Raw genomic sequence first — 26,694 nt, 5'->3', positions numbered from 1 at the left:
ACAAACTTTACAATTAATTTATTTAAATTCATTAACGTTGCAAAAGTATCATGTGCAACAAATCAGGACACAAGTTATTGTATTCCTAATAAGTCAGAGAAAAATACAATATTACATCTCCTTAGTAAATCAAGACCAACTCTTTCCTTTCTTACAGGGATCACATCAACATCTTCCACACACAGTCATCAGAACTAAATTTCTCACACTGTAAAATGACAGCACCAGCCTAGGCAACATATTTTGAATAGTGAAACGATCACAGCACATTGTGTCTACATGGCAACAACGTGAACTTACATTAAGAAAAATACTTGAATTTTTGGAATTCGTATCAAAGTGTGTAGGTGACTAACTCTAAATTGTGTTCCAGGTGAACAGTGTCCAATCGGCTGTGCAAGACAGTAGCCCCGAACACCTCCAATATTTACCAGTTAGGTTTATGTAAATGAACAGTTTAAGAGGCATAACTTAAAAAGTCTGTATACAAAAAGTGCAGTGGAGCAGCAGATTAGTATTATTTTCCAAGTTCCACCTTAGCCATACTGATTGTGAAAACACACAGATTTCAAAATGTAAATGTTTTAACCTCTTATATAAGGTCACATAAGACTCAGACAGCTATCCGAAGCAAACAGTTTAATATTGTTCTTTATCAATCTGAAAGCATTAAACCTTTGATTTTCATTACGTGTTTAAGTGCTTTATGTGAACTTTTCATAGAGTTTTTAAAGTAAATCTCAAAACATAAGAAATTAAGTAGATCTAGCATACATAGTTGAAACAAAATAACAGTTCTGTTCAAATTTTAGAGTCACTCCTGGTGTTTATTAACACATTATCTTATTTTCAAGTACTATTTTTAGAACTTTGAAAGAAAGTTACATTACAGGGACTCACCTCTGATCTAACTCTAATTCATTCAGAATCTTGGGTGGCGGAAGAGGGAGTGAAAGGCTCCCCAGGTAATTCTTCAGTACTATTAGAACACTGCACAGATGGTCTCCACTGCCCTTACCAGCTGACCTTCTCATGTGAATGTAAATTCGTAATGCTTTCTCCCAGCAACTCAACTCCTCCAATTCCTGGTCCCTGCGACAAGATAAACTCTAACGGAACAGGTGGTCTAATTAATAAGCACATTAACTCCTCTATTCCTTTCTTTTGAGGTTTGTGATCCAGTTCTCAAATATCTAAATAGGATGGGAAAAAAATAAGCATGAAAACAAGATGGGACGGATTAGCAAATCTATTTTCAGCCTATCTTCTCCCTTCTGATTAAGCAACGTTACTAATTTTCCATATATAACATGGGGAAAAGGAGGACAAAGCAACTGTCACCTTATATATACCTTTACCAATCTCATCAGGAAACTGGCCCGTTCTATCCGATAATATCCTAATGCTAATTTATCTGTCAATTGAAGAAATCTAAAAAAGCCACTTCCACACTAAATCAAACACTTCGAGATTCCCTGAGCACTCACATAAAAACAGCCAAATAGTGGTGCTATATAGTCCTCTACAAGAAGTCTCTATCAAAAAGCAGATCCCTTACCTTTTTAAATTCTGAAATTGCAGCCGAACAAATTCTAGCTACTGACATATACTCGTCAATCAGCAAATTTCAGTACTCACTGCAAGTTACTAAATAGCGATGCCCACTTTCAAGGACTACATTAACGTTTACCAATCTTAGAAAACATAAAAAATAACCTAGTCCTAAACTTTAATCTGAGCACTGTTACTGCTGACCCTCTCTGTTCAAACTTGTTTCTGTATGAAGAGACAAAGCAGAGGAAAATACAAATTCTCATTATAGGTGTTACCAGTCTTTCCCTCCTTCACTTCCAGTCTTCTTACTCACATGTTCCGTGTGAAGCCTGCAGGTTTTCCTGTTGGATGCAAGAAAGCCTACTGCATGGTGCCAAGAGCTGCCACACACACTATTTCCCTTTACAGACACATTCAGTGACATCTGAGAGAACCCCTTTATAGTTTTCTTTCTCTTCCTTCCTTGTTTTGTTATTTTCCTTTCAAACTACCCTGCTAGGGCTTACCTAGAATCATATTCCACCACCAAGCTCCACCCAAGGTAAAGGCTATTAAGCTTAAACTGTGAGGTCAATATACCATCTTTCCTTGGTGCTACCTAGGAATATGATCCAGCAGAACACAACCAAATTACTTTATACAAGAAACTTTTGACTAAGAGGCATTCAGAGCCCAAGTACAACAAAATATACTGACAAAAATCAAATTAAACCAGTTAAGTTAGATCCATGACCTTAGGAGAAACATGAAATATTACAATTATATGTACTTTCACTTCAATCAGTAATGGAAAATTAAAATTGAATGATATGGGGGAAATGTCACACAAAGACAAACGATTAACAACAAACTTAGTAAATGCTTCTCCTCCAACCTACCAGTTATGATCTTAAGCCTTAGGGTTATGAGACATTTATTATGGGGCACATCTCTATACCAGATTCCATTAAGGTGCAGGTTAGAGCAGGTGTGTTTTACTCTAGCGATTCACGGCACATCCCTTTCGTTATATCCCAAGTGTTAACAGTGTTCCCTCTGATTTTTAATGTTCTAATGGATGACGGGCTAGTTGTACTTCAAAAAATATTTAAGAAAATGCACCACTTTTGCAACAAGCTGTATCTGTAGTTAGGAACAATGCTTGCAAAAGCAAAAGTGAACAAACACAATAAACTGTTGAAACTGAAAAACTGTTAATGTGGAGGAAAACCACCTATTTAAAAAGCTCAGCAAACTGTGAGCAGGATAAAGACTTTTATAGATGAAAGACTACTTAAAGAGCTCTACAAATACATACCCTAATCACAATTAAATTCCACAATCGTTTATCCATGATTCTCATATGGTTCAATTCAGAAGGAATGGCTAAGTTGTTATTGTTAGTTTGCTTTTTCAACACAAGCCGTTTCTAAGGTTTGAGCAAGCAATAATGGTTTTGGCTTTACTTGCCAGAATGACGTTAGTTTAGGATCTGCCTACAGCTGCTTATCCAAGGTAAGTCAGAAGGCTGCTGAGGAACATCTCATCCTGGGAATCCTCCAGGATTAGACTTAGGTTTAGCATGTCAAGTTTATAACTGAGAAGGACAAAAAGTAAAGGAAAATTCTCTTGGTAATACAAACTTTGTATTAAAAATGGCAATGGTGAAAGCCACATGTATGTTCAGTCTGACAGAATAAAGCCTAAAAGCTTAGCCCTCCTTTGCTCCAATTTTGCTACTCTAGGACACTCTTTAATAAATTGCCTTACAGGAAGGCCCAGAGTGTGGCAGTACCCTCAAATTTGGAGGATACCAAGTTTTCCAAATGAGTCACACAAGTGTATGACACAATATTAGACCAACCTACTGTTTTAGGATGATTCTGCGGGCAATTAAGTTCTGTTCGAGCACCTAAGGACAATGTATTTTAATATAGTGTCAAGGTACTTACCAAATTAAACAAAAAGTTAATATAAATGTGTCATCCAAAACAGCATAATGCAGTGATGCTCTAAGACTTACAAAATAACTTAGTTTTACAGTACTGTCAACATGATTCAAAAGAAAATGTGAATACACACAATATCTGACTAGGTCAAACACTTATTATCAAGTTTAAATAATTGATAAAGTATTTTGGTAAAGTGCCCACATTGAGAGCAGTTAAAAAAGCAGCCCCTATTTTCTACAGAAAAATAGTGACAGTGAAGAACTCATCACATTCTCTGAATACTACACTGCACTCACAAATTCTGGAGAGTGATACCCTGGACACACAGCTTATTTCACATTAGTGAACAAATCTAAAATTTTTATAATAAAGTTCTGACTTTGGGCCAGAAGATAAAATGTCCCATATATACATATATACAAATCCCAATTCTTAGCCTCTGTAGTTCTAAAAATGGCTTTTTGACTTGTCTTTAAAGTTTAAAAAGGAAACAGTGTGCAATACATTTGTATTTGCGCTTCTGAATTAAACGGTATTTATTAAATGAGAAAAAAGCCTAGGATAGTATACATCTACTTAGATTATGAACATGACCTTTGGGTGTTCATGAGAACCAGTTTAACTGTCCCTCATCTTATGAGCAACTTTATTCTGTAAGTTACCCAGGAAATGTATCTAACCATCTACAAAAACAGAAATTCGAACATGCACTTTACAAATCATGATCTCATTTACCTGCACATTCTTCCACAAGACAGGTATACATTAAAAAATATTGCTCAGAAACATAAAAATATATATTATCTCTTTCCTTTACCATTTAGGCATATAAATATTTTACTGAAGAAGATGTATCATTCAACAAACAAATGCAAAAACTGCTTTATATAAAGTGTGGTTCTCTGCTATTCAGCAATATAAAATATAAAATGAGTACAATATAATTAGCTAATAAAGAGCTAAATTCAAGAGATTTGCAAACCAATACAGCAGTGAACAGTCCCTTATACAAAAGTCCATTAAGGAAGAATCAAGTCAATTTTGTAACAGGTTACATAAAAATCAGGGCCAATAAATGCATTATAAATGCAAAAAAGAGCACTGCTTCATCAGCACATTCTTCAGTCTTGTCTGGACTAGATGCCAAACTTACTGTTCACTTTTCGGTTCATCCTGTTTTCCATTAAGCTCTTGATCAACTCTGGTTAATGAAAAACAATATAGATAATAAGACACTAGCAAGTGAACAGTTTTCTTTTAAAAACTGTGACTACTTTTAGCATAGAATATTATTCTGTTAAAAACAAAGCTTTGCAAAGAAGCAGACATAGTAAAAAGGTTACCAGACATTTCCCCAACCATGAAAGGTAATTTTTAAAGACAAGAGGACACTGGCAAGAAATGTGACTGTTGTTTCCTCAAAGACTGTAATATACTTTACGTACAAATGCCCATAAACTTTACTAAAAGTTCAAACTATAACAAATATATTAAAATCTTGGAGCCATAGCATGGCTGGGGCAGGGATGTAAGTGATGAGAAAGTGGCAGGAAAAACTCCCTCAAAAATGATTCTGTTAACCGAAATATTAAAATGATACCAATCCCACCAACTGATCAATGTTTTTAAATTCAGTGATAAAAATGCACATTTATAGAAATCAGAATTATTGTATAAAATTTACTAGTACACTTAGAATATAAATGCCTTTCACTTATTTTGATAGTAAGAAGCCATCAAATTTAATAATCAGAAATATCCAGAGGTGGTTAAAAATCTGCCTCGATTAGTAGTGTGTTGCACAGAGATCATATCAAAATTTAGGCAAGTGGAGATTAGAATTATGTAATTACCACACAATTATAAACAACCCTTTAAAGAAGATAATGTACCATAGTCTATTATATTTCTACTAGTTGGGATTACTGATGGAGGGGAGTTTAAAACAATTTGATATATAAAGATACTTTTCATTACTATGTTTACATTACTATGATCATCACCACTCATTACTAGGATCACCTGAACATTAGTAAATGAGACTGAAGAGTCTTGGTCTGTGGTAAAGCCAGATTAACAACATTTAAAAACATTTTTTTTTTTTTCTTAATATGCTGGTACCAAAAATCTGAAAGGTACATATTCTTGGTAAGGCTTGCAGTATACAACCAATCTTTTCAAAATCTGAAATATCCTTAAGAACGAATTTCACAATTACTTTACTTTTAAACTACATTCAAACATGTTAACAACTGTTATCTCTCCCTGGCCATACTTGGCACTGAGGAACTGTTTGAAAGAAACATCTACAACATTTAAAATTCCTATACTTCCACACTCAGTTTTGAAACCCTATTATTACCAGTACTCATCATAGGGATTTCTTAATAGGGAGCTTAAGTAAGCTCCTCCTCATACAGTCTCTGTGAAATGTCTTAAAATATGCTCCTTTATCTTTAAAACTTTAATGTTACCATTTTCAAGCTGACAAGAATTTATTATTTTTTAAGAGTAAAAAAACTTGGTACAAAAAAATAAGGAAGTGCCTGAAAGATACATGTAATGATTCTATCAAGGTTAAACAGAAGTTTTTAAAACAGAAAACAAACAAACAAACAAGATAAAATAGTACTGGTAGGTTATCAAAAAATACATTTAAATAAAAAGTATAGTTCTACTATTTTTCTGATGCCTAAATTCTAGGTAACTGAATACTAAGAACTTTGTAAAAAGGCCCAGCAGATTTTATCAACAAAGGTAATTCATCTTGAAATCCATGAAGCAACTGGCTTCAGTATACAATTACAGATTATATTTTTAATTTCAGTTATCTGTCTGGCAAATGTACACTAGTGCCTAGAAAAAAAAATTAGCAAGATCTAAAATTACTGTTCACACCTCTATGTTCAAATGTTTGTTAAACTGTTAAGTGTCATACAAAAATGTAAAGCTATGATTCCGTCACAAGGTCAACGGAATTCTTGCTCATCAAGAGAGTCAAAACGTCCTCAAAGTTAAGAATGTTTCAGTTCCTTATAACTGGTTCCTTAGAATGGTCAAAGTAATAACTACATACAAATTTCTCACCCTAACTCTTAAGACACTTAGTATTAAAACAGTTTTGCTAATATGTCATTATTTTTTAAAAATCCATTAACAAGTTAGCTCCAAATTCTACACTGTTCTAAATTAGTATATAAAATGGTAATTATTTTATATCCTTGCCTTTCATGTTCTATGCCAAGATATTAAGAGCTAATAGTTTGTTATGCTCAAAGCAGAAGTATTCAAAATTAAAGATGGAAAGCAGAGTATTTAACTATTAAATGGTATACTGAATTTTAGGTATTTTATTGTATGTAGGATTTGACTGGTTAGCAGGCCATTTATAAGCATACAGGGAAATCAATGTTGGTTAGCCAAAGAATATGTACATTGCAAATATAATCATAAACCCCAGGGAAATAAATTGATTCCTTAAATAAGTACATGTATTTATCAAAACCACTAGACATGTAAAGAATATGGTGAAACAGATAAAGTCTTAGAGGTAATTGGTTTTTCAAATAGTATTCTTAGCAATTTCTCTGGTTTTCTCATCAGTATACGTATACCAAAAAGGAGTGAAGAGGGGCTGTGGCCTTTAATTCCTAATTGGCATTATACATGGTGTTAAAACAGGGTGAATCCAAGCCATATTCAGCATCGGGAATTTTAGATTCACTCTGTATTTGGATTCTGGGGTATGTTTATATTTACAGATGCTATTATCTTTGTCTACAAGCTAACCAACCAATAAGGAAGAGTTAGTCTGTGCAATGCAAATGGACTAGTCTAGATGCAACCCAGTCAAGGTGTGCATATACCTTTTTTGTTTCTTTTTTAACTTTTCTTCTTCATACCTTGGTAGGGAAGAGTTATTTCAGTAAATATACATGTTATGAAGATGAACAAAAACTCGAAAAAAAGGCACTGACAATAAACTCATATAAGACTGCAGGCAAAACCAAAAATACTTAATACACTGTGGAGAAAGTCAAAACTGACCTAAGAAATCTGGCTTTGACACATTAAATGGACTAAACCTCAGATTAGCAAAACAAAAAACTTTTTTCTACATGACAGCAGTGTGATACCCAAGTATTTATGTTAATAGCCTTCTACCAAATCCTTATAAAAGTTATAAAGAAGTGAATGTGGTAAACAGAATATATTCCAGCCACTGGAATGTACCAAGGTTAGGCTGATAAAAACAATACTGTATTTCTCCAGTAACAGGATTATTCAATGCCATGATGAATTTACTCAAATTTGGAGAGCAGCATGTTCCAAGTCTACAGAACGTTCTTTAGTACTGACCAATGAAGAAATCAACTCTTAAGATTGCAAAGTCTTTAGAAATGAAAATTAATCACAACCAGAAAAATACTTCCTACTTCTTCAACTGATAGCCTGAAGAAAATGGTGACTTATGGAGAAGGTGTTGGAAAATGGCTTCTTTCCCTTTTCCTTCTTTACAAAAGCAAGAGCAGTTACAAAATATTTATAATACAGGAAAAAGAGTGTGTATTGAAAAATATTTACCTCTTGCATATCAAAATATAAAAATCCAATATAATTAAAGAAATAAAACAAAACATACTGTTTTATGCATTCTGGTATGCCAACATATTCCATGGGGACAAGTTCCGCTAGTTCTGCCAAATTAAAGACGTATCTAATTTTTTGGCTGAATTTTGAGCTACGGAAGAAAATAAAAATAATTACCTCAATATTCTGACCAACAGAACTGACAAATTCATGCAAGGAGTTTGTGTTTTTGTTTCTAGTTTTGTTTTTTTTTTAAAGTCAATGGCTCTCAGAAAATTACCTAATAAAGGGTCTTGTAACAGCTAGAAGTGTTCTGATAAACCATGAGGGATGTACAATGATTAGTGATTTTAGATTTTTCCGTAACCTGGAGTTAAAAAAAAAAAAGAAAAAGAAATAAAAATTTAAAAGCTCTACAAATTCTACTGCTGGAAGAAAAGGTAAGACATCAGTAAGTATGTACAACTTTATACAAAAAAAACCCTCATCCATAAGTTCATTTAGATGGGATATTCTTAAAGACAAGAAAATGCACTCTTGAATTCTGATGGTCACTCCTACTACTGAGATGAACTTTACTCCACTTGGCTAAATTTATGTCCATCCACAGTACAGCCTGTCATTAAATGTCTCCTAGATATATTCACTTTAGGATTCTGTCAACCAGGGGTAGAGGTCAATATGGAATACAGAGGTAAATTGTCTTCATTTTTCAGGAGAGGAGGGAACTGGTACTCATTTCTTTGACACTATGAAAGGCACTGTGCAAGCAGAAAGCTGGATGTGAAGATCACCATAGGAACAGGAAATGTCAGATCTAACACATTCTTATGGGGTGTAAAACTCCCCCCTAAGAATTAAAGGCATTATCCTGGATGACTTATAATGACCAAATAAAACCTGTTTTATTAATGCATATTTCACACTTAAATAAAGTGATCATTAGCATTTTTTTTTTTGTCATAAAAACTAGCTCCTGCAATGTTTAGGTATTTAGAGAAACCTATTAATGAGTCTGAGTTCATTAAATTAGTTCAAATTAGCTATAGTCAAATCAAACCAATTGTAGAATCAAAGTTCCTTCCATTCACATGGATGACTAACTCCTAGGAGAACACACTTCTGGAGCTCACTCCAGAGGAAGATTATAGGTGAGCATCTTTAAAACCATAAAACATGCTAAGCACTATGAGTTAAACAAAATTCACAATATATTAAAATAGGAAATGTACTAAGTTTTCCATCCTTTCCCAGAATGTAAATTACAGGAAAATGTTCAGTGTGGTATAAATAAGGAGAAATAAAGAACTATTTTATAAGTTTGTTTTAAGGAATTATTCTTTGTAAAACAGATCAAAACTCATTTCCTTCAGGATATTCTAAGACACTACATTGAGAAAAGAGAAATGTGTTATGAAATTAACCAATGTAATTTATGGTGTCTTTAAGTGGCAATAGGAAATAAAATTTAACCTAATAAATCTAATCTAAAAATTATTCAGACTAGCTTTCAATGTGTATTTACAATACCTTCTATCAATTTGCTGATAGCATTTCCTGAGCCATCCCAGACTGGGCATTTTTCTTCGAGTTGTAGCACCATTTAAATAAACTATCATGTAGTTTTCTGCTACTAACAGCTCCAAAGTGCCAATAACATACCTATAAAAACAAATTAAGTTTAAGCCTTAAATATTGCTTTACACTACCAAACCCAATTATCCAAATTATAGAATGTCCTTCCCTTCTCTTAAATGACAGCAAAGCCAATTAAAATTCTAAAACTCCATTGGTTGGGGGGGGTGCCTGGGTGGCTCAGTTGGTTGGGGATCCCACTCAGGTCAGGATCCCAGGGTCATGGGATTGCCCTGCATCAGAGGAACCTGCTTGAGATTCTCTCTCAATCTCTCTCTCTCTCTGCCCCCCTTACAGAAGCACACTTCCTCTCTCTCTCTCTCTCTAAAAAACAAAACAAAAAAAGTTTTAAAATTGCATTAGTCAGTATTATGATTATATACAAAAAAGTTATCTTTTAGAAATACATATTTAAGTGTTTATAGATGAAATGACATGATTTCTGGGATTTGCTCCAAAGTTATACAATGGGGAGAGCATAAATTTTGGGGAGGTATAAACTGTTAACTATGGAACTGGGTGATTCATACACAAAGATTCAATATATTTCTTTCTGCCTTTGTATATGTTTGAAATTTTCCACAACAAGTTTTTAAGTTCATATATTTTGAGAGAGAGTGTGTGTGTGCACAAGAGAGAGGGACACAGAGGGAGAAAGAGAATCCTAAGGAGGCTCCACGCTGTCAGCGCAGAGCCTGAAGCAGGGCTTAATCTCACGGTTCATGAGATCAAGACCTGAGCTGAGATCAAGAGTCGGACACTTGACCAACTGAGCCACTCCGGCACCCCTCCACAGTAAGAGTTTTAAAAACAGCACTAACTTAAGAAACAAAACGATTCTGGAGAAATATAACAGAACTTAGTTCAGTTACATTTGGCTTCTTGGGAATAAATGCAGTTTAGTCATATGCTTTTGAGATCAAAGCAATTTCTTTACACTCAATGTATCCTCAAATATAAATAATAAAGAAGCTGGAACAGATCATTTGAAATATCCCCTCCGGTTTTAAACTGACAATTTTTCTGCTGAGTTGGAAAACAAATAGTTGCATAATGCCAAAGAATAAGGACTTAACCAGGACGGGGATATTTATAATCTTTTCCCAGTTAAAGTTCACCTTCTTGAAATGGAGATCTAATTAACCCAAAATTCTTCCAAGTATTTTTGTGAAGATACACTTACTTAAAGAGATTGTCCATCAGGTATCGATAGTTGGGTTGACCACTTTCAGGCATAAAACATACAGCAAACACAACAATGGCATTTAATCCATCGCCATAATATCCTGGAAAAGAAATCAAAGAAAATCGCTAGCACGATTTTACTTTTTCAGAGGAAATCTGTACAGTTGACAGATTATAGTGATTCACTTTCCACAAGTTTTTGGATCAAAAATCCTGGTTTCTTATTTAATCTTAAATAGTCTTAGAAAGATGTTTAAATCCCCTCTTCTCAAAACAAGTGCAATAAAATCTCAAGAGGAAAGGGTGGGCATAAAACCAGAAACCCAATTAAAATAGCATAATCAGAAAGCCAGACTCATTTTAGCAAATAGACAAATGTGATATAATCCAAGCAGACATAATACAAAAACATCTGCAACAAAACAATCTTAAGCAATTTATGGTTAAAGTGGGTGCTTCTCAAAAAATAGTTTTACAGTCAACAATACCTAGCATTTTGTGGATTTTAGAGAGGATTAAAAACTAAGAAAAGATTACATCTCTGACAATTCTAACAGAAGAAAAAGTGTTAAAATGTGTATGTCTATTAAAATGTGTATGTTTATTATAATCTCTAGATATTAAGCTGTATCTAGTAACAAACTGTTTTGCTTTTTCATTTCTATTGTTTACAAACACACGCTGAAAAGGTTTAAACATTTCAAGTACCTTAGCATCTTCAATATCTTTCTTAATCTCAGTCACAAAACACATTGTGATAATTCAGTAGGATAAAATGGCCCTAATTATTTTCCCCTAATCCAAATAAAGCACTATTTCTGAAAGATAATAGGTTTAAACCATAAGGCAGGTCTCACAACTTGTTTCCCATGAACCAGCTGAATTAATGCAAGTCTGTAGACTTCCTGATCCAGATTATCCTGTTTTCTTCATCTGAATAAGATTAAATTAGGTGGAATAATGTAACTGCAAATATTCAAGTGATTTGTTTTCAGATGAATGAAGACTATAGAAATAAGGAAGGGAATGCATTTGGTAGAGAGTAAATTAAGCAGAAATGATTTTACATAAAAAAACCCAATCTGCTTAACCTGTGTGGTCCCTTTCCTGCATTAGGATTTCAGGTAATACGACATGTTCTAGAGAGTGACTTGCATTTTTTTTTTTGTTTATTTTTGAGAGAGAGAGAGAGAGACAGACAGACAGACAGCACAAGCAGGGGTGGGCAGAGAGAAAGGGAGACACAGAATCCGAAGCAGGCGCCAGGTTCTGAGCTGTCAGCACAGAGCACGACATGGGGCTCAAACTCATGAACCGTGAGATCATGACCTGAGCCAAAGTCAGATGCTCAACAGACTGAGCCACACAGATGCCCCAGGAGTGAATTGCATTTTGACTACCATTAACATTCTGGCACTATTTACAGCGTGTAAGTAAACTTCTGTACATGGCACAGATGGACAGAAGTTATAATTGTACTTCCAAAGCTTTTCCTATTTGACTTGTGATTTCTTAAGGATCAAAGCCTTACATTTTTGGATATTCCACAAATATGCAAAGTTGGTGCTCCGTAAGAATGTGGAATGAATTAGTTCTGTACTTTATGGTAAAGCTACAGGATTTGTTTAGGGCTTTAAGTAACACCAGGTTTTACTTACACAACAAAAATACTAGTACAAGAATGTTCACAGCAGTTTTAATCATAATAGCCCAAACTGGAAACAACTCACATAGCCATCAAAGGAAAAGTGAATAAGCCAACTGTGGTCAAACCACACAATGAAATATCAATTAGCAATAACAAGGAATGAACAATAGACACGTGCAACAATATGGATGAATCTCCAGAAGATGCTGAGCAAAAGAAGCAGACACAAGAGTGTATACTATATGATTCTAGTTACATGAAATTCTAGAACAGGAAATGTCATGGGGACAGACATTAGAATAGTGGTTCCTGGGGAGGGGGTATTCATTGGGAAGGAGTATGAGAGAATTTTGGGGGCAATGAGAAGTTCTATCTGTCTAGAGGTGTAGGTGATATGGGGATACATGGTTACATGGGCATTTGTCAAAACTCACTGAATCTTACATTTCAGATTAGAGCACTTTTAAGTGAAAAAGTCAGAAAGAAGAAAAACAAATACTGTAGGATATCACTTATATGTGGAATCTAAAAAAGCCAAACTTAGAGACTAGAATGGTGGTTACCAGGGACTAGGGGGAAAGAGGAGATGTTGGTCAAAGGGTACAAACTTCCAGTTATATGATGAATAAGTTCTAGGGATCTAACATGCAGCATAGTGACTACAGTTAATAATACCCTATTATGTACACGGAAGTTGCTAAGAGAGCAGATCATAAATGTTCTCACCACAAAAAAGAAATGGTAATCACTATGCAATATGTATTGTATCAGATCAACACATTTTACACCTTAAACTTACACGATGTTATGTGTCAATTATAGATATCTCATGAAGCTGAGACCAAAAAAAAAAAGAAATTTGCAAATGCTACAAAAAAGGATTACGGCATTTCACTGTATATAAATTACAAACGGATAAAAAGATGAGAAAGTCTCAATTTTGGGGGGGTGTCTTAGGAAGAGAGCGGGAGGAAAACAGTTTTTGCTGTACACTCTTGTACCTTTTGAACATACTGTGTGCGTCTACTAATGATTTTTAAATGTGGTTTTATCCTTTTACTTCAAACCTGTTATATTTCTAAAATGACATAAAAATTACCAGTTACAATTTTTAACTCAAGGGAGAGCTTCTTTAAGCATTTACATTTCTGATACTGCACTAAAAAATACGAACAATCTTTGATCGCTCTTACCTCCGTGGCTGATAACTTTTTTATAGGGTTCAATTGCCTTCATATCAACCCTGTGGTCCTGTTCTCCAATTCTGAACATACGCCAGCGTCGTCCATCTTCTTTTTCCTCTGCTGCTGTGTATTCGGTAATTGAGCCTTTCCTAATAATTTCAGTAGTTTTGGGCTTTGGAAGATCATCTGTCAAAATAAAAGGTTTTTGAATCACAAATTGTTACTTATAAATAACAAATAAAAATAAAATTGCATGTTAACCACTTTACTATCTAATTAGACTGTTCAGAGAATTTTTCATTATACCTTCTGTGGAATTTTTAAGTGTTTCTTCTATAATAGAGGAAAAGGCTTCTTGCTCTTCGTATGAGGCCATTTTATGCTTTTGGAAAACATGGTGAACTCTTTTTGTATTGCTTAATTCAGAAAGCACCTAATCACAGTGCAGTGTATATTCATGAGTCCAAAAAAAGATAATTCACACAACCATCAAAATCTTAGCATACTGGCCTTACAATACTGTTCTAGATTCTATTTACAACATTGTTCTTGGTAGTTACCACTATAGGTTATTTACAGTAAGTATCTGAGAGCAAACCGGTTTTTGTTATTGAGCACATAAATTACTCCCCAAACATTGTAATACCAGATAGAAAGTGGTTAACTAGTCAATGATTATTTCTCATTTGATCAATTTTATTAAGCATATATTTACTGAAAAAATTCTGATGTGTACATGCAAAAGTCTATTTTGAATTGACATTAGCCAAAGCAGAAGCACCAATGATTAGGTGTAATTTATATTTCAAGATTGCATTTTAGTGGATTTTAAATGAAGAAATGATTTTCAAAATTTTAGTATCATAGTCCTTACCAAAAGATGGGGGAGGGGGAACCTACTGCATGTTAGTTGTTTGTTTCCAAGATAAAGCTGTTAACGGAAAATATCCTTCCAGGAAATGACTACAGCAGCATTAAAGAAAGAAGAGACAAAACACATAGGCAGAAAACTATTTCAGTATCTTTTAAAAAAAAACTGCTATAACTGGACTGCTTAGTGAACCAGTAAAACAGGGAAGAAAAAAGGAACAAAGATACAGCATATCAAGGATCTTACTCTTTACTTCAGATAAGACACATAGTGCCGAACACTGCTTTGAAATGAAAATCATTCTAAGGATAAAACCCACAAACAACTATATAAAGATACTGTACACAGCAATTGTGTCATTAAAGAAAGCATCCAAAGCAACAGACATGCCAACTCCTTTGAATTCTAAATAACTAATAATCAGGAATATAAAGTTTGAAGACTAAGAGTATACATAATTCAAGCTGGTTGTTTATACAGTGTAGGCAAACCTAATTAAAAAAAACTCCCTTCAAAGCTCCCTCTCTGCAAATCCTTAATTACTTGTAGCATATTCCCTAAATTACATGTCTCTTCAAAGCTTTTCTTGCTTAGATTATTGACTGAATAAAAGAACATGCCATAATTATCAAGCGATATTTTGGAAGCAACATGAGAAAACATAACTTTACAATACTGGGCAATTAAGAAAAAAAAATTAAGCCACCTGTGTAATCTACTAAAAACAGTTTTGAAACATAAGAATATTCAGCGTTAGCAGTACTTCACATCTTAGTAACAAATACAGTAGGAACTTTAAAGAATAACATGATATTTCAACAAAATCCCTTCGTCATTGATTTTGGGTTCATGCTCAAGTTTTAAGTTTTTCCAATTATCCTAATACGAAACCGCTACTCAAAAAACACGTATGCATACAGAGACAAACATTTATTAATAAAAGTTAGATAAAAACAATGAAGCATTTACCTTCCCACTCAAATTCATTACTGTTCTCTGATGGCGTGTCTAAGCCATCTAAGTCAATCTCTCCACTTTCATCCAAATCATCTGACAGCACAGAGCCATCACTAGGATCCAGGGTCAGGCTAATGTCTGGGGCCATGAGTTTCTTTCTCACTTTATTTCCATTAAGTTCTAGTGAGCATGGAATGGGTAAAAGAAAAAAAAAGGTGAAAAATAGATTAGAAGGATTGTTTACATGCTCAAGTTCAGTAAGAGAAAGTTTTAATCACTTCATTCTTGAGGAAAATTAACATTAATCAGACACAATCCCAAAGCATTACTTTACGAACTTTGGATTTTGCTCATTATTGTTTCTACATCATGGCAAGATGACATACTCCAACAAGGATATATCTTTTTAAATAACAGAGGCAGATCTTACAACCAACTCTTACTACTAAAAATGAACTCCTCTCAACTTTTTATTGTAGAAATTTCCAAAAACCAAGGGTATGTCTTTGGAAAGTTATAATTTCCAAAGCATTCCAAACACGCTTTCTTAAACATTCAACTCATTCTTTGGCTCCCTACAATAGAACAAAAAGTGAGTGTGTATGTATATGTGTGTGTGTATATATATATATATATATATACATATATTTTTTTTTTTTTTTTTTTTTTTTTTTTGCTTGACAAAGAAAGGTGTTAAAAAATAGCACAAAGTCTATCATTTCATTGAAACCAAAATGTCAAGTTCTTACCAGGCTGGCTCTCTGGTCCAGTTACAGCTAATATATCTGCTTCCATACTATCATCCTCTGGTAAAGGTCTAGAAGACACAGACATAATTTTTATTTCACAAATTAAAAAAAAAATTTTTGAAGTTAAAAGAACTATTAAAAATATAGAACCAATTATGTGGAAAACTGAATAGAGTGGTTTCTTAAGCTTCAGTAATTTACAAACCACTTTTAAAGAAAATTTCAGACTGTCGGAGATGACTTACACATTTAAATAAATAACACATAAAAGTAGATACAAATTCCTTATCTAATTCCTCTTGAATACAACTATAAAACAATTCTAAAAATTATAAACAACCTAAAAAATATATAATTCAAACGCAGGAATTTAATGTGACATATGATACAATGGGTGATGAAGGTAAATTGTCCCTCACGTGGGAGGATGGTGATGATGGCTACAATTCTTTTGAGCTTAGTATTTCTACATTACTATTATCCCCATGTGTTATGCAATGGCTTGGTATTCCCACCAGCTGTCCATATTCCCACTGCTAAGGGACCTTTCTATGCACTGGGATGGTCTTCTAACCAGGAAGGTATGGAAGCATCATTTACATATAAGATCTGCCTCTGCCCTTTTTCTCTTAACCCAGCTGGTGTCAATACCATTGTAAACACAAATGCAAACATATCAAGGTAGCTGGCTAGATGATCTAAAAAAAAAACCCTTATTTATTTAATAAATTTTTTCTTAAAATAGAAACACAAAATTTAATAATTCTTACAGACATTTAAAGACTCCCTTCTCCCAAGAACCCCTTAGACTCTAAGAAATACCACATTAAAGCATTTTTTTTATAATAACAAAAATTTTGAAATTTAAATCTTGAAAACAAAAATGAAAGATTATAGAAAATCACATATATTTATTGGAATATAAGATACAAGAGAATTCATCTAACTGTTGAACAGGAACTCTCATTTTCTAGTATCAAATGAATACCTTTCAATACTGGGCTGTTTTTTTTTTTTTAAATGCTTATTTACTTTTGAGAGAGAGAGAGAGAGAGAGAGAGAGAGCGAGCGAGCATGAGATGTGGAGGGGCAGAGAGAGAGGGAGACACAGAATCTGAAGCAGGCTCCAAGCTCTGAGCTGTCAGCACAGAGCATGACACAGGGCTCGAACCCACGAACTGCAAGGTTATGATCTGAGCCAAAGTCGGATACTTAACCGACTGAGCCACCCAGGTGCCCCTCAATACTGGGCTTCTTTAAGAAACTCAATATTCATTTAGTAAGTGACATCTCAATAAAGAGATTTTGAAGTTTTGTTTTAAATTTTCTTTTAAAAGTACTGCTCACATTGGAAAATCTTCATCTTGCCATTCTTCCTTAAGTTCCACACCTTCCATCCTCAGCTTAGATTCAATATCAACTACAAGCTCCTGATAATCCAGAGAGCCAATGTCCTGTGAAAAGAGAAAAATTTATAACAACATATCTTCCATTTTATTTTTTAACTGCTTAAAAGGCATAATAATCTTGTACCTTAGTTCACACCTCCACCCTGGTTGTGAAATCAATTTACTGGGTTTCAACTACCATTATAAAAAAAAAAAAAAAAAAAAAAAAAAAGAATGAGAATGAAGAACGGTGTGTGTGTATATATCCACACACATATATACATATATACATATGTATATGTATACATATATACATACATATATACACATATGTATATATGTATACACACATATACATGTATATGTATATATATACACGTGTATGTATATATACATATAGGTATATGTATACATATATACATATATACATATATATGTGTGTGGACATATATACACACATATATATATATTCTAGCAAAGTAAGTGCTATTTGTAATAAGGGTATTGTGCAGTGAAAATATTTGTTTTCAGTTACATATATGCATGTGTATCCCAGGCTGTGATTTAAAATTTATTAAATATTTTGACTTATGCAAAAAAAATTATGCAATTTTAGGGGGAAGGCACAATGAATAAAAAGTAAATATATTCTCTACTCTAGACCCATAACTTTCTGTCATGTGGATGGAGGTTGATTCTAGAAATCGAAAGTAAATCGCATTTACATTCATGATGGCACTAAAGCCAAGTGATATGTGTGCTGTATTTTTTTTTTAACTGAGGTATAATTAACATTTTTGAGTTGAAGTACAATAAACATGCGTGCTGTTTTCTATATTTCCTCCCGTATAGTTTCAATGCCATAATTCTGGAGGTATTTAAAGAAGGCTATTTAGTAATTATCCAGTAGATTAATTTTGATTTGCCTCATATCTACACTAAACTTTTCTCATACAGTTCAGCATAAGTTTTCAGACACTTAGTGAATATTTCTATTGATGCATCTACATGTGTTAACCTAGGCCATTAAATTTTAGTTTGTCTCAGGAAGGGTGTGGGGCCAACATCCTTATTTTACAAAGTGAAGAACCTAGAGATTGGTTTGGTTGATGGAATAAGAAACAGAGGTTTAAGTATATTATTTAAGAAGTCATAAAGATCAACTGGTTAATGAGTGCAACAAAAAACGGACAACTTTAGGGGGAAGAGGTATAAATGAGTATTCAGTTGAATTACATTAGACCAAGTCAATAGATGACTAAAGGTATTTTTTGAAAAAGTAATAAAACATGTATTTCTTAAGAGATAGGAAGTATCACTAGAAGTATTAAAAACAAAGCAAAAAGCGGTTGGCCCCAGTAGAAGAAAGAGGGTGAGATGGGGAGAATGACTGATGCATTTCATAGTAAATCCTAAACTATTTGACTTTTAAAATCATGTATATATAACTTTTAAAAATACTTATCAAATAAAACAAAAGGTGACAGTCATTCACATTCACTTCAATTAGTCTTCTAAAACAACATGGAAGGATCTCAAGGATAGAATGCTAAGTGAAGTGTCAGTCAGAGAAAGACAAATACGTGGACAAATACATCATATGTGGAATTTAAGAAACAAAACAAATGAATGAAGTAAAAAGAGAGAAACAAAAAACTCCGAGTCTTAAATATAGAGAACTGGTGGGGAGGTGGGTGAGGGATGGGTGAAAGAGGTGAAGGGGATTAAGGGTACACTCATCATGATGAGCACTGAGTCATGTACAGATTTGTTCAATCACTCTACTATACACCTGAAACTGATATAATTCCAGTTAATCATACTGGAATAAATAAAGAAAGAAATAAAACAAAGACATGGTTATGGTTTATGGTTGCTTCATGTGCTGTCATTACAACAGTCAAAAGATGTACAAAGCTGGGGGCGCCTGGGTGGCTCAGTCGGTTAAGCGGCCGACTTTGGCTCAGGTCATGATCTCACGGTCTGTGAGTTCAAGCCCCGTGTCGGGCTCTGTGCTGACAGCTCAGAGCCTGGAGCCTGTTTCAGATTCTGTGTCTCCCTCTCTCTGACTCTCCCCCGTTCATGCTCTGTCTCTCTCTGTCTCAAAAATAAATAAACGTTAAAAAAAAAAAGATGTACAAAGCTGTACAGAAAAAGCACTGTGTTCCAGAACAACAATAAAATTAGGCAATTTTCTGAAGTGTTAGATTTCACATGGTAAACTAAATTTATATCTCTGCCAAGTTTGAATTCTTACCTCTGCTCAAAGAAAGGTTTCACACATTCTCAAAAGGTTTAAATTTTCGAGGACACGCTTTCAAGTACAGAAAAAATGGCAAATGCTATCTTTTCCTCACTAACATATTTGCTTGGAAAACTCAGTATTTATATATAGGAGTAAGGGATTTTTAACTCTTTGGGAAAACAATGAACGAGGCAATGTTGAGTAGAGAAGAAAATAAACAGAAAAGGGATACCTACCTTACCAATCTCTTCTATTTAAGACACAGAACTAGTGTAAAAGACCCCAAAATTATGGTCAACAAGCCCAAATACTTAATGCTTATTGCCCTAGAAACTGATGGTCAAGAAGACTGAAACACTCCGTTAATACAGGTTTAAAACTGTCTCTTTCAAATTTTTAATTTTTTAAATTAATTTTTTAAAATTTACATCCAAATTAGTTAGCATATAGTTCAAATTTTTAATTTTTAAAATTTTAATTTACTCCTCAATGTTTTCTCAAGTCTTTTATAATCACATTAAAGTGAACTAATATACTTCCTAAATTCAATAATCAGAAAAAGTTTCCATTATTTTGTCTCGCCTTTTTGCCAGGTGTTGGAAAAATACCAGGATGTTCTTGGTGTCTTTTTCAAATATCCCACATACTTAGAAAAAGATTTAATATCTCAAAAACAAAAGCAGAGACTGAAAGTGCTATCACTATATTCCCAACACCTAGCACAATGCCTGGCACATAAGCCTGTAAATATCAGTTACATGAATAAATACTTAATTGTAGGTATGACACTGGATAGCAAGCCTTTGTGTTGTTCTACCCCTTAGGCTTATTTTTCTTATTAAACTATGTAAGTAGGCTTTCTGTTGTTTTACTCCCCAAAAAGTGTAGTGAAAATATTTAGGGCAATCCACATCCATGCAATTATCAATTTCTGTTGGTAAAATTATTCCTCATTTGTAAGAGAAAATATGTAACCAGTGAAATTCGATAAGACAAACCCTGTCCTTTCGATCCTCTACCACAGGAACCAGTCTATCACTTGAAAAGAACTTCTCTACCCAATATAGAGCCTGAGTCCTTCAGATATCTCAGCTGATTCATTCAATTTGTACTTCAAAATCATGAAGTACATGATGTTAATACACACAGCACATGGACATGGATATTTAGTTTGGGGATAATTATTTAAGCTAGTTAAACAGAACCCAGGAGGAGAGCTAAAGACACATTCACTCTTGACCATTCCATCACGAATTTTAGGGAGAAAATACACTAGGTAGATAAAAAGTTTAAACAACTGAGAGAATATTGTTCTTGGAAGCACTTAATCATCAGCAGCTGTAAGAACAGGAAACAAACAAGAAAGGAGCAATATAAGCACAACCACTTTGAAGGAAATCAGGACATTGCTGACTCACAAGTTAACTGTGCCTGTTTCCCACTTTTTGTTCATAGATTTAGTAAATTAGAATGGGGAAATAACACTTTAAGATGCCATGTGTTAAAATAACCTAATGCAACAGGAATAACTTGATTTCTCAACAGACTTGTGGTACCGGGAGAACATCATAACTTGTGCCAGTTATTAGTGGAAGTCATAGAGATAAATTCACAACAGTTGCTGACCTCAATGAGGTTAAAAATCAAGGAGAATGTATTTCCTCCTGACAGTCTCTGGAGGGAGGTGTGGTGGTAAATTCAACCAAAACGAAGAAGGGGTTTCCCTATAAACTCAAGATTGAAAACATTAAAAGCAAAAATTAAGTATTAAGGGGCGCCTGGGTAGCTCAGTCGGTTAAGCGTCCGACTTCAGCTCAGGTCACGATCTCACGGTCTGTGAGTTCGAGCCCCGTGTCGGGCTCTGTGCTGTCAGTTCACAGCCTGGAGCCTGCTTCAGATTCTGTTGTGTCCCCCTATCTCTGCCCCTCCCCCACTCACGCTCTGTCTCAAAAAATGAATAAACGTTAAAAAAAAACTAAAAAAAAAATTAAGTATTAGAACCATATTTACAACCGTCTTGGGTTATAAATTATAATCTTACATGACAACTTTACTATTATGTAGTGTAACAGTTCTGCTGGAATAGGTGCTAGTAACCACCATCTACAGTTGCAGAAGGAAATGCCCAGGCAAGCCTTTCACTTCCCCATTTAAACGAAAGGGCTTCGTTCTAAATATTTATGTTCACTTTGCCCTGTAAGGTTGGCAACACTGGTAGCACTATAGGAGAACACTTTAGGCCAACTTATATGTTTACAAAGATCACCAAAACACCTACAGAAAAATCTTATATGCTTGTCACTACTTGAGAGCAGGATCATGCAGGGTTTTTTTTTTTTTTTTTTTTTTTTTTTTTTTTTTTTTCAACGTTTTTGTAATTATTTTTGGGACAGAGAGAGACAGACAGAGCATGAACGGGGGAGGGGCAGAGAGAGAGGGAGACACAGAATCGGAAACAGGCTCCAGGCTCTGAGCCATCAGCCCAGAGCCCGACGCGGGGCTCGAACTCACAGACCGCGAGATCGTGACCTGGCTGAAGTCGGACGCTTAACCGACTGCGCCACCCAGGCGCCCCATGCAGGGGTTTTTAAGAATGAAATGACACCATGATCTGTCACCTTACACCTATTAGAATGGCCATTCTCGATTCAACAAGAAATAGCAAGTGCTGGCAAGGGTGTGGAGAAAAAGAAGCCCTTGTGCACTGCCGGTAGGAATGTGAAGTGGTGCAGCCACTGTGGAAAACAGTATGGAGGTTCCTCAAAAAATTAAAAATAGGAACACCATATGACCCAGAAATTCCACTTCTGGGTATCTATCTGAAGGAAACAAAACCACCATCTCAAAAAGGTACATGCAGCCTCATGTTCACTGCAGCATTATTTACAACAGTGAAAGTAGAGAGGCAACCTATGTTTTCATCCATGAATGAATGGTAAAGGAACTGTGGCATACATATAGAATGGAATATTATTCAGCCATAAAAAGAATGAAATCTTGCCAGTTGGGACAAATGGATAGACCTTGAGGGTATTATGCTATGTAAGATAAGTCAGACAGAGAAAGACAAACACTATATGGTCTCACTTAACTTATATGTGGAATCTTAAAACACACACATGTGCGCGCGCGCACACACACACACACACACACACACACACACACACACCCCAAGTTCTTAGATGCACAGAACATTGGTTGCCAGAAGGGAGGGGGGTTGAAGGAGTGGGCAAAATGGGTGAAGGGGGTCAAAAGGTAAAAACTTCCAGTTATAAAATAAATCCTACGGATGTAACGTACAGCATAGTGTATTACAGATCTGAAAGATGCTAAGAAAATAATTCTTGAAAGTTTTTATCACAAGATAAAAATGTTTAACAATATGTGGCAATGAATGTTAAATACACTCATTGTGGTGATCATTTCCCAATATATAAAAATATCAAATCATTATTGTATGTACACCTCAAGCCAATATGATGTTATATGCCAACTGTACCTCAATTTAAAAAAAGAGCAAAATGAGATACTCTGTCAAAAATGTTAACACAAAACTCAAGAAAAATTACAATGGTCTGACTCTTCTCAAAATTGTGAAAATAAAGCAAAGAATAATTATGTCACCTATAAACAGTACTTTTAAAAAAAAGTTCTTAATGTTCATTTATTTCAGAGAGAGAGACGGAGCGTGAGCAGGGGAGGGGTAGAAAGAGACAGAGAATCCGAAGAGAGCTCCAGGATCTGAGCTGTCAGCACAAAGCCTGACATGGGGCTTGAACTCATGAGCCATGAGATCATGACCTGAGCTGAAGTCAGAGGCTTAACCGACTGAGTCACCACCCAGGCGCCCCTAAACAGTACTTTTATTATCAGTATGCAGAACATACTGGAGATGCTCTAAGGCCTTTACAAAGATTAAAGTATAATACTGATCTCCTTATTGTAGTCATAAATATATTTTTAACATTATTTTAATTATTTATTTTTGAGAGAGAGAGAGCACGCGCGAGGGAGGGGCAGAAAGAGAGGGAGACAGAGAATCTCAAGCAGGCTCTGCACTGTCAGGTCAGAGCCCGACAAGGGGCCGGAACCCACGAGTTGTGAGACCATGACCTGAACCAAAACCAAGAGTCAGACGCTTAATCACTTAATCGACTGAGCCATCCAGGAGCCCCTGTAGTTACAAATATTAGTTGTAATATAAAATTATAATTTTGAGGACCGCCTAGGTGGCTCAGTCAGTTGAGTGACCAACTCTTGATTTCGGCTCAGGTCATGATCTCCAGGTTCAGAAGACTGAGCACAGTATCAGCGTGGAGCCCTCTTGGGATTCTCTCTCCCTCTCTCTCTCTCCCTCCCCCACTTGCACTTTCCCTCCCTCAAAATAAATAAATAAACCTTAAAAAAACGATAATTTTGGAATATTACTATCATCACATTATACTAGTAATCTGCTTTACACCATGTAAGCTTAATAAGACATCTTTCCATCTACTGTTAGCCAAGGTTAATTTTTCAGAACTGGCTATATATACTTCCTTTTTTAGATGCCTTCCTGCATCCCTGATCTTACCAGCATTTCTCCAGATGGAATCCGGAGAACTACTTTCCTTTTCACATTTACTAACCACTTGCACATTCATCATCTCATATGTTCCAATCAACAACTTCTGCGAAGTGTCAAACATTGGTGTTATTATCACCATTTTCTTCTTGTATGTGAGGCAAACGACACTACATCCCGGTTCCCAGATTAACCCGTAGACTATTACAGCGCACTGTCTCCAGTTCACCATCAACTTTATACAGAATAAGCCTGTAATGCCAGATCTGGTTACATTTAACTTCAAAGGTCCTCTAACGCTTAAAGACTACAACAGCACTGACTTATGATGGTCTAGTTCAAGTTTCATGTTGGCAGAAGTGGACCTGTCATACTTCCTGTATAAGCCCAACAACGTTAGGTGGCAATTGAGATTAGAAAGATTTAAGAAGAGTGCGGAGAAAATGTAAAATGACAGGAACTAAGTAAAAGATGTGCAAGATTATCAAGAAGATAGTACAAAAGGTAACTAAATTGGGTAACTTCAGTTACCAACCTTATCCATTTACAAGTTGCAGAAATTCTTACACAATTTTAGAGAAAGGATGTTTAATTGAAAAAAAGTTAAGTAATTATGCATTAAGACAAACAGAGGTCCTAATCAAAAAAGGTGAGAACGAAAAAAGCAACACTAAAATGCAACCACACACTTCAGCTAACTATAAGGCACTACGATTACCAGGATGAACAGGGCAAAAGCTGTGCTCTCAAAGAGCTCCAGGAACAGGCAGACAAGGTGAGTTTCAAAGCAACATAACAGACCCAAATAAATTCCTGATTTAACGTGAGCAGATCTAGTTGATCTCAAGGTGCATCAGCTACACCAGGAAACCCAAACCATTCAACAAAAGGTGAAGTGTGAATTCACGCAGGAATTCGTCTTTTCACAGAGGAAGGTCTACTAAAGCTTTCATTACAAATGCCGCTTCCGCGTCTACTCCCCGAGAGTATGAGGCACATCAGAAGTCCAAGTTTCTTTGTTCTGCACCAGGACTGACGCTGGTCCTAAATACGGGACCAAAGGGGCCAGGTCACCGCACCCCGACTAGGGTGTGTGCAGGGGGAGCGGAAAAGGGGCAAGTTCTCTCCTGAGAACAACAGCACAAACGGCAGACGGGTGGCGGGGGGCGAGCAAGGATGGCAAAGGCAAGCAGGAGTCGAGCCAAGGGCGGGGGCCTAAGCTGGGTGGGGACCCGGGAAGCGCCTCCCGGGCAGGTTCCAAGGCGCCCCCTACACCGGATAACTCTCTGGGCTTCCTCTCTCGGGCTGTCCAGGGGACACGCGCCCCTCAGACATCCGCCCCAGGCCTGCTTCCAGCCCAGGCCCGCCGTGCCTAGTCTTCCCGGGCCGCACTCACCCCGGAGGAAGCCTTGGCCCCCTCGTCTTCTTCGCCCCTCCAGGCCGGCGACGCGGGGCTGACGGCCAGGTCGCAAGAGGTAGCGCCGAGAGGAGCCCGCTCCCCTCGGACTGCAGCGGAGACCCTGGCCCAGTCCCCTGGCTACAGCTGCAGCGGCAGCAGCTGACCCGGATGCAGAGAGCTGCCCCGGCGGAAGTGGTAGTATCCTGACCTTCTTCAGGCGAAGGCGTGGCGTCTTCTCTAAGCAGAGCAGTCCTTGCCCCCACCCCCTCGGCCGTCGCGGACGAACGCCTGCGCAGGCGTCCGTCGGGAGCCCTGTATTCCAGCAGATCTGGTGGCGCTTACTCGCGTGATGGCGAGACTGGGTGCCCGAGTCGCAGAGAGCCCTTTATACACTATTTTGGCTTTATTGATCATTACAATACATTTGTAGCATAAAATGGAGGAAAATAGGGGAGGAAAAGTACCCGAGGCCTCATTTTGGGGAACTAAACTTCAGAAAAACCCTTGGCAAAATTCTCGAGGCTGAATAAAACAGTGCTGCCCAGAATACAGGGAGCGATCAGATTCGTGTTTTGGATTAACAGTTAGTTGTGGACCATGCTCTAGTAAGATAAAACAAAAATATTAGACACATTTTATTATTAGAGTCAACAGACACACAATTACTTGTAAAATTACTATAAAGTTTTCCAAACGCTTACTCTAAATTTCTGCACCTGTCTCACCGTGGATCGCTAACCATCAGTTCTCTGAAGGGCCCAGCTCTCTATAGCTTCAAGGAACTAAGATCATTT

At 35.9% G+C, this 26,694-nt stretch overlaps 1 protein-coding gene across 4 annotated transcripts; it reads right to left on the bottom strand.

Moving 5' to 3' along the window:
* Nucleotides 1–3: 3 nt before the first annotated feature.
* BNIP2 (BCL2 interacting protein 2) lies at nt 4–26,090 on the bottom strand. 4 transcript variants are annotated; one of them, XM_019441323.2, is made up of 11 exons: nt 25,898–26,089; nt 17,652–17,758; nt 16,305–16,372; nt 15,568–15,735; nt 13,737–13,913; nt 10,894–10,996; nt 9,606–9,737; nt 8,356–8,442; nt 8,128–8,226; nt 7,352–7,387; nt 4–4,686 (listed from the first exon to the last, which is right to left on the bottom strand). In XM_019441323.2, the coding sequence occupies exons 2-11, from the start codon at nt 17,699–17,701 to the stop codon at nt 4,635–4,637; spliced, it is 972 nt and encodes a 323-aa protein (XP_019296868.2). In that variant the 5' UTR covers nt 17,702–17,758; nt 25,898–26,089; the 3' UTR covers nt 4–4,634. The 4 variants fall into 4 exon arrangements, with proteins under 4 accessions (XP_019296868.2, XP_053744991.1, XP_053744990.1 ...); XM_053889016.1 differs by lacking the exon at nt 8,356–8,442 and having other exon boundaries at nt 25,898–26,090; XM_053889015.1 differs by lacking the exon at nt 7,352–7,387.
* Between the last annotated feature and the right edge of the window lie 604 nt (nt 26,091–26,694).

This window comes from Panthera pardus, unplaced genomic scaffold (assembly GCF_024362965.1).
Source record: "Panthera pardus isolate Hobbes unplaced genomic scaffold, ASM2436296v1 HiC_scaffold_24, whole genome shotgun sequence".
In the NCBI taxonomy this organism is placed as follows: Eukaryota; Metazoa; Chordata; class Mammalia; order Carnivora; family Felidae; genus Panthera; species Panthera pardus.
Note: the sequence above shows the minus strand (reverse complement) of the source record. Positions and strands in the feature narration are given on the sequence as shown.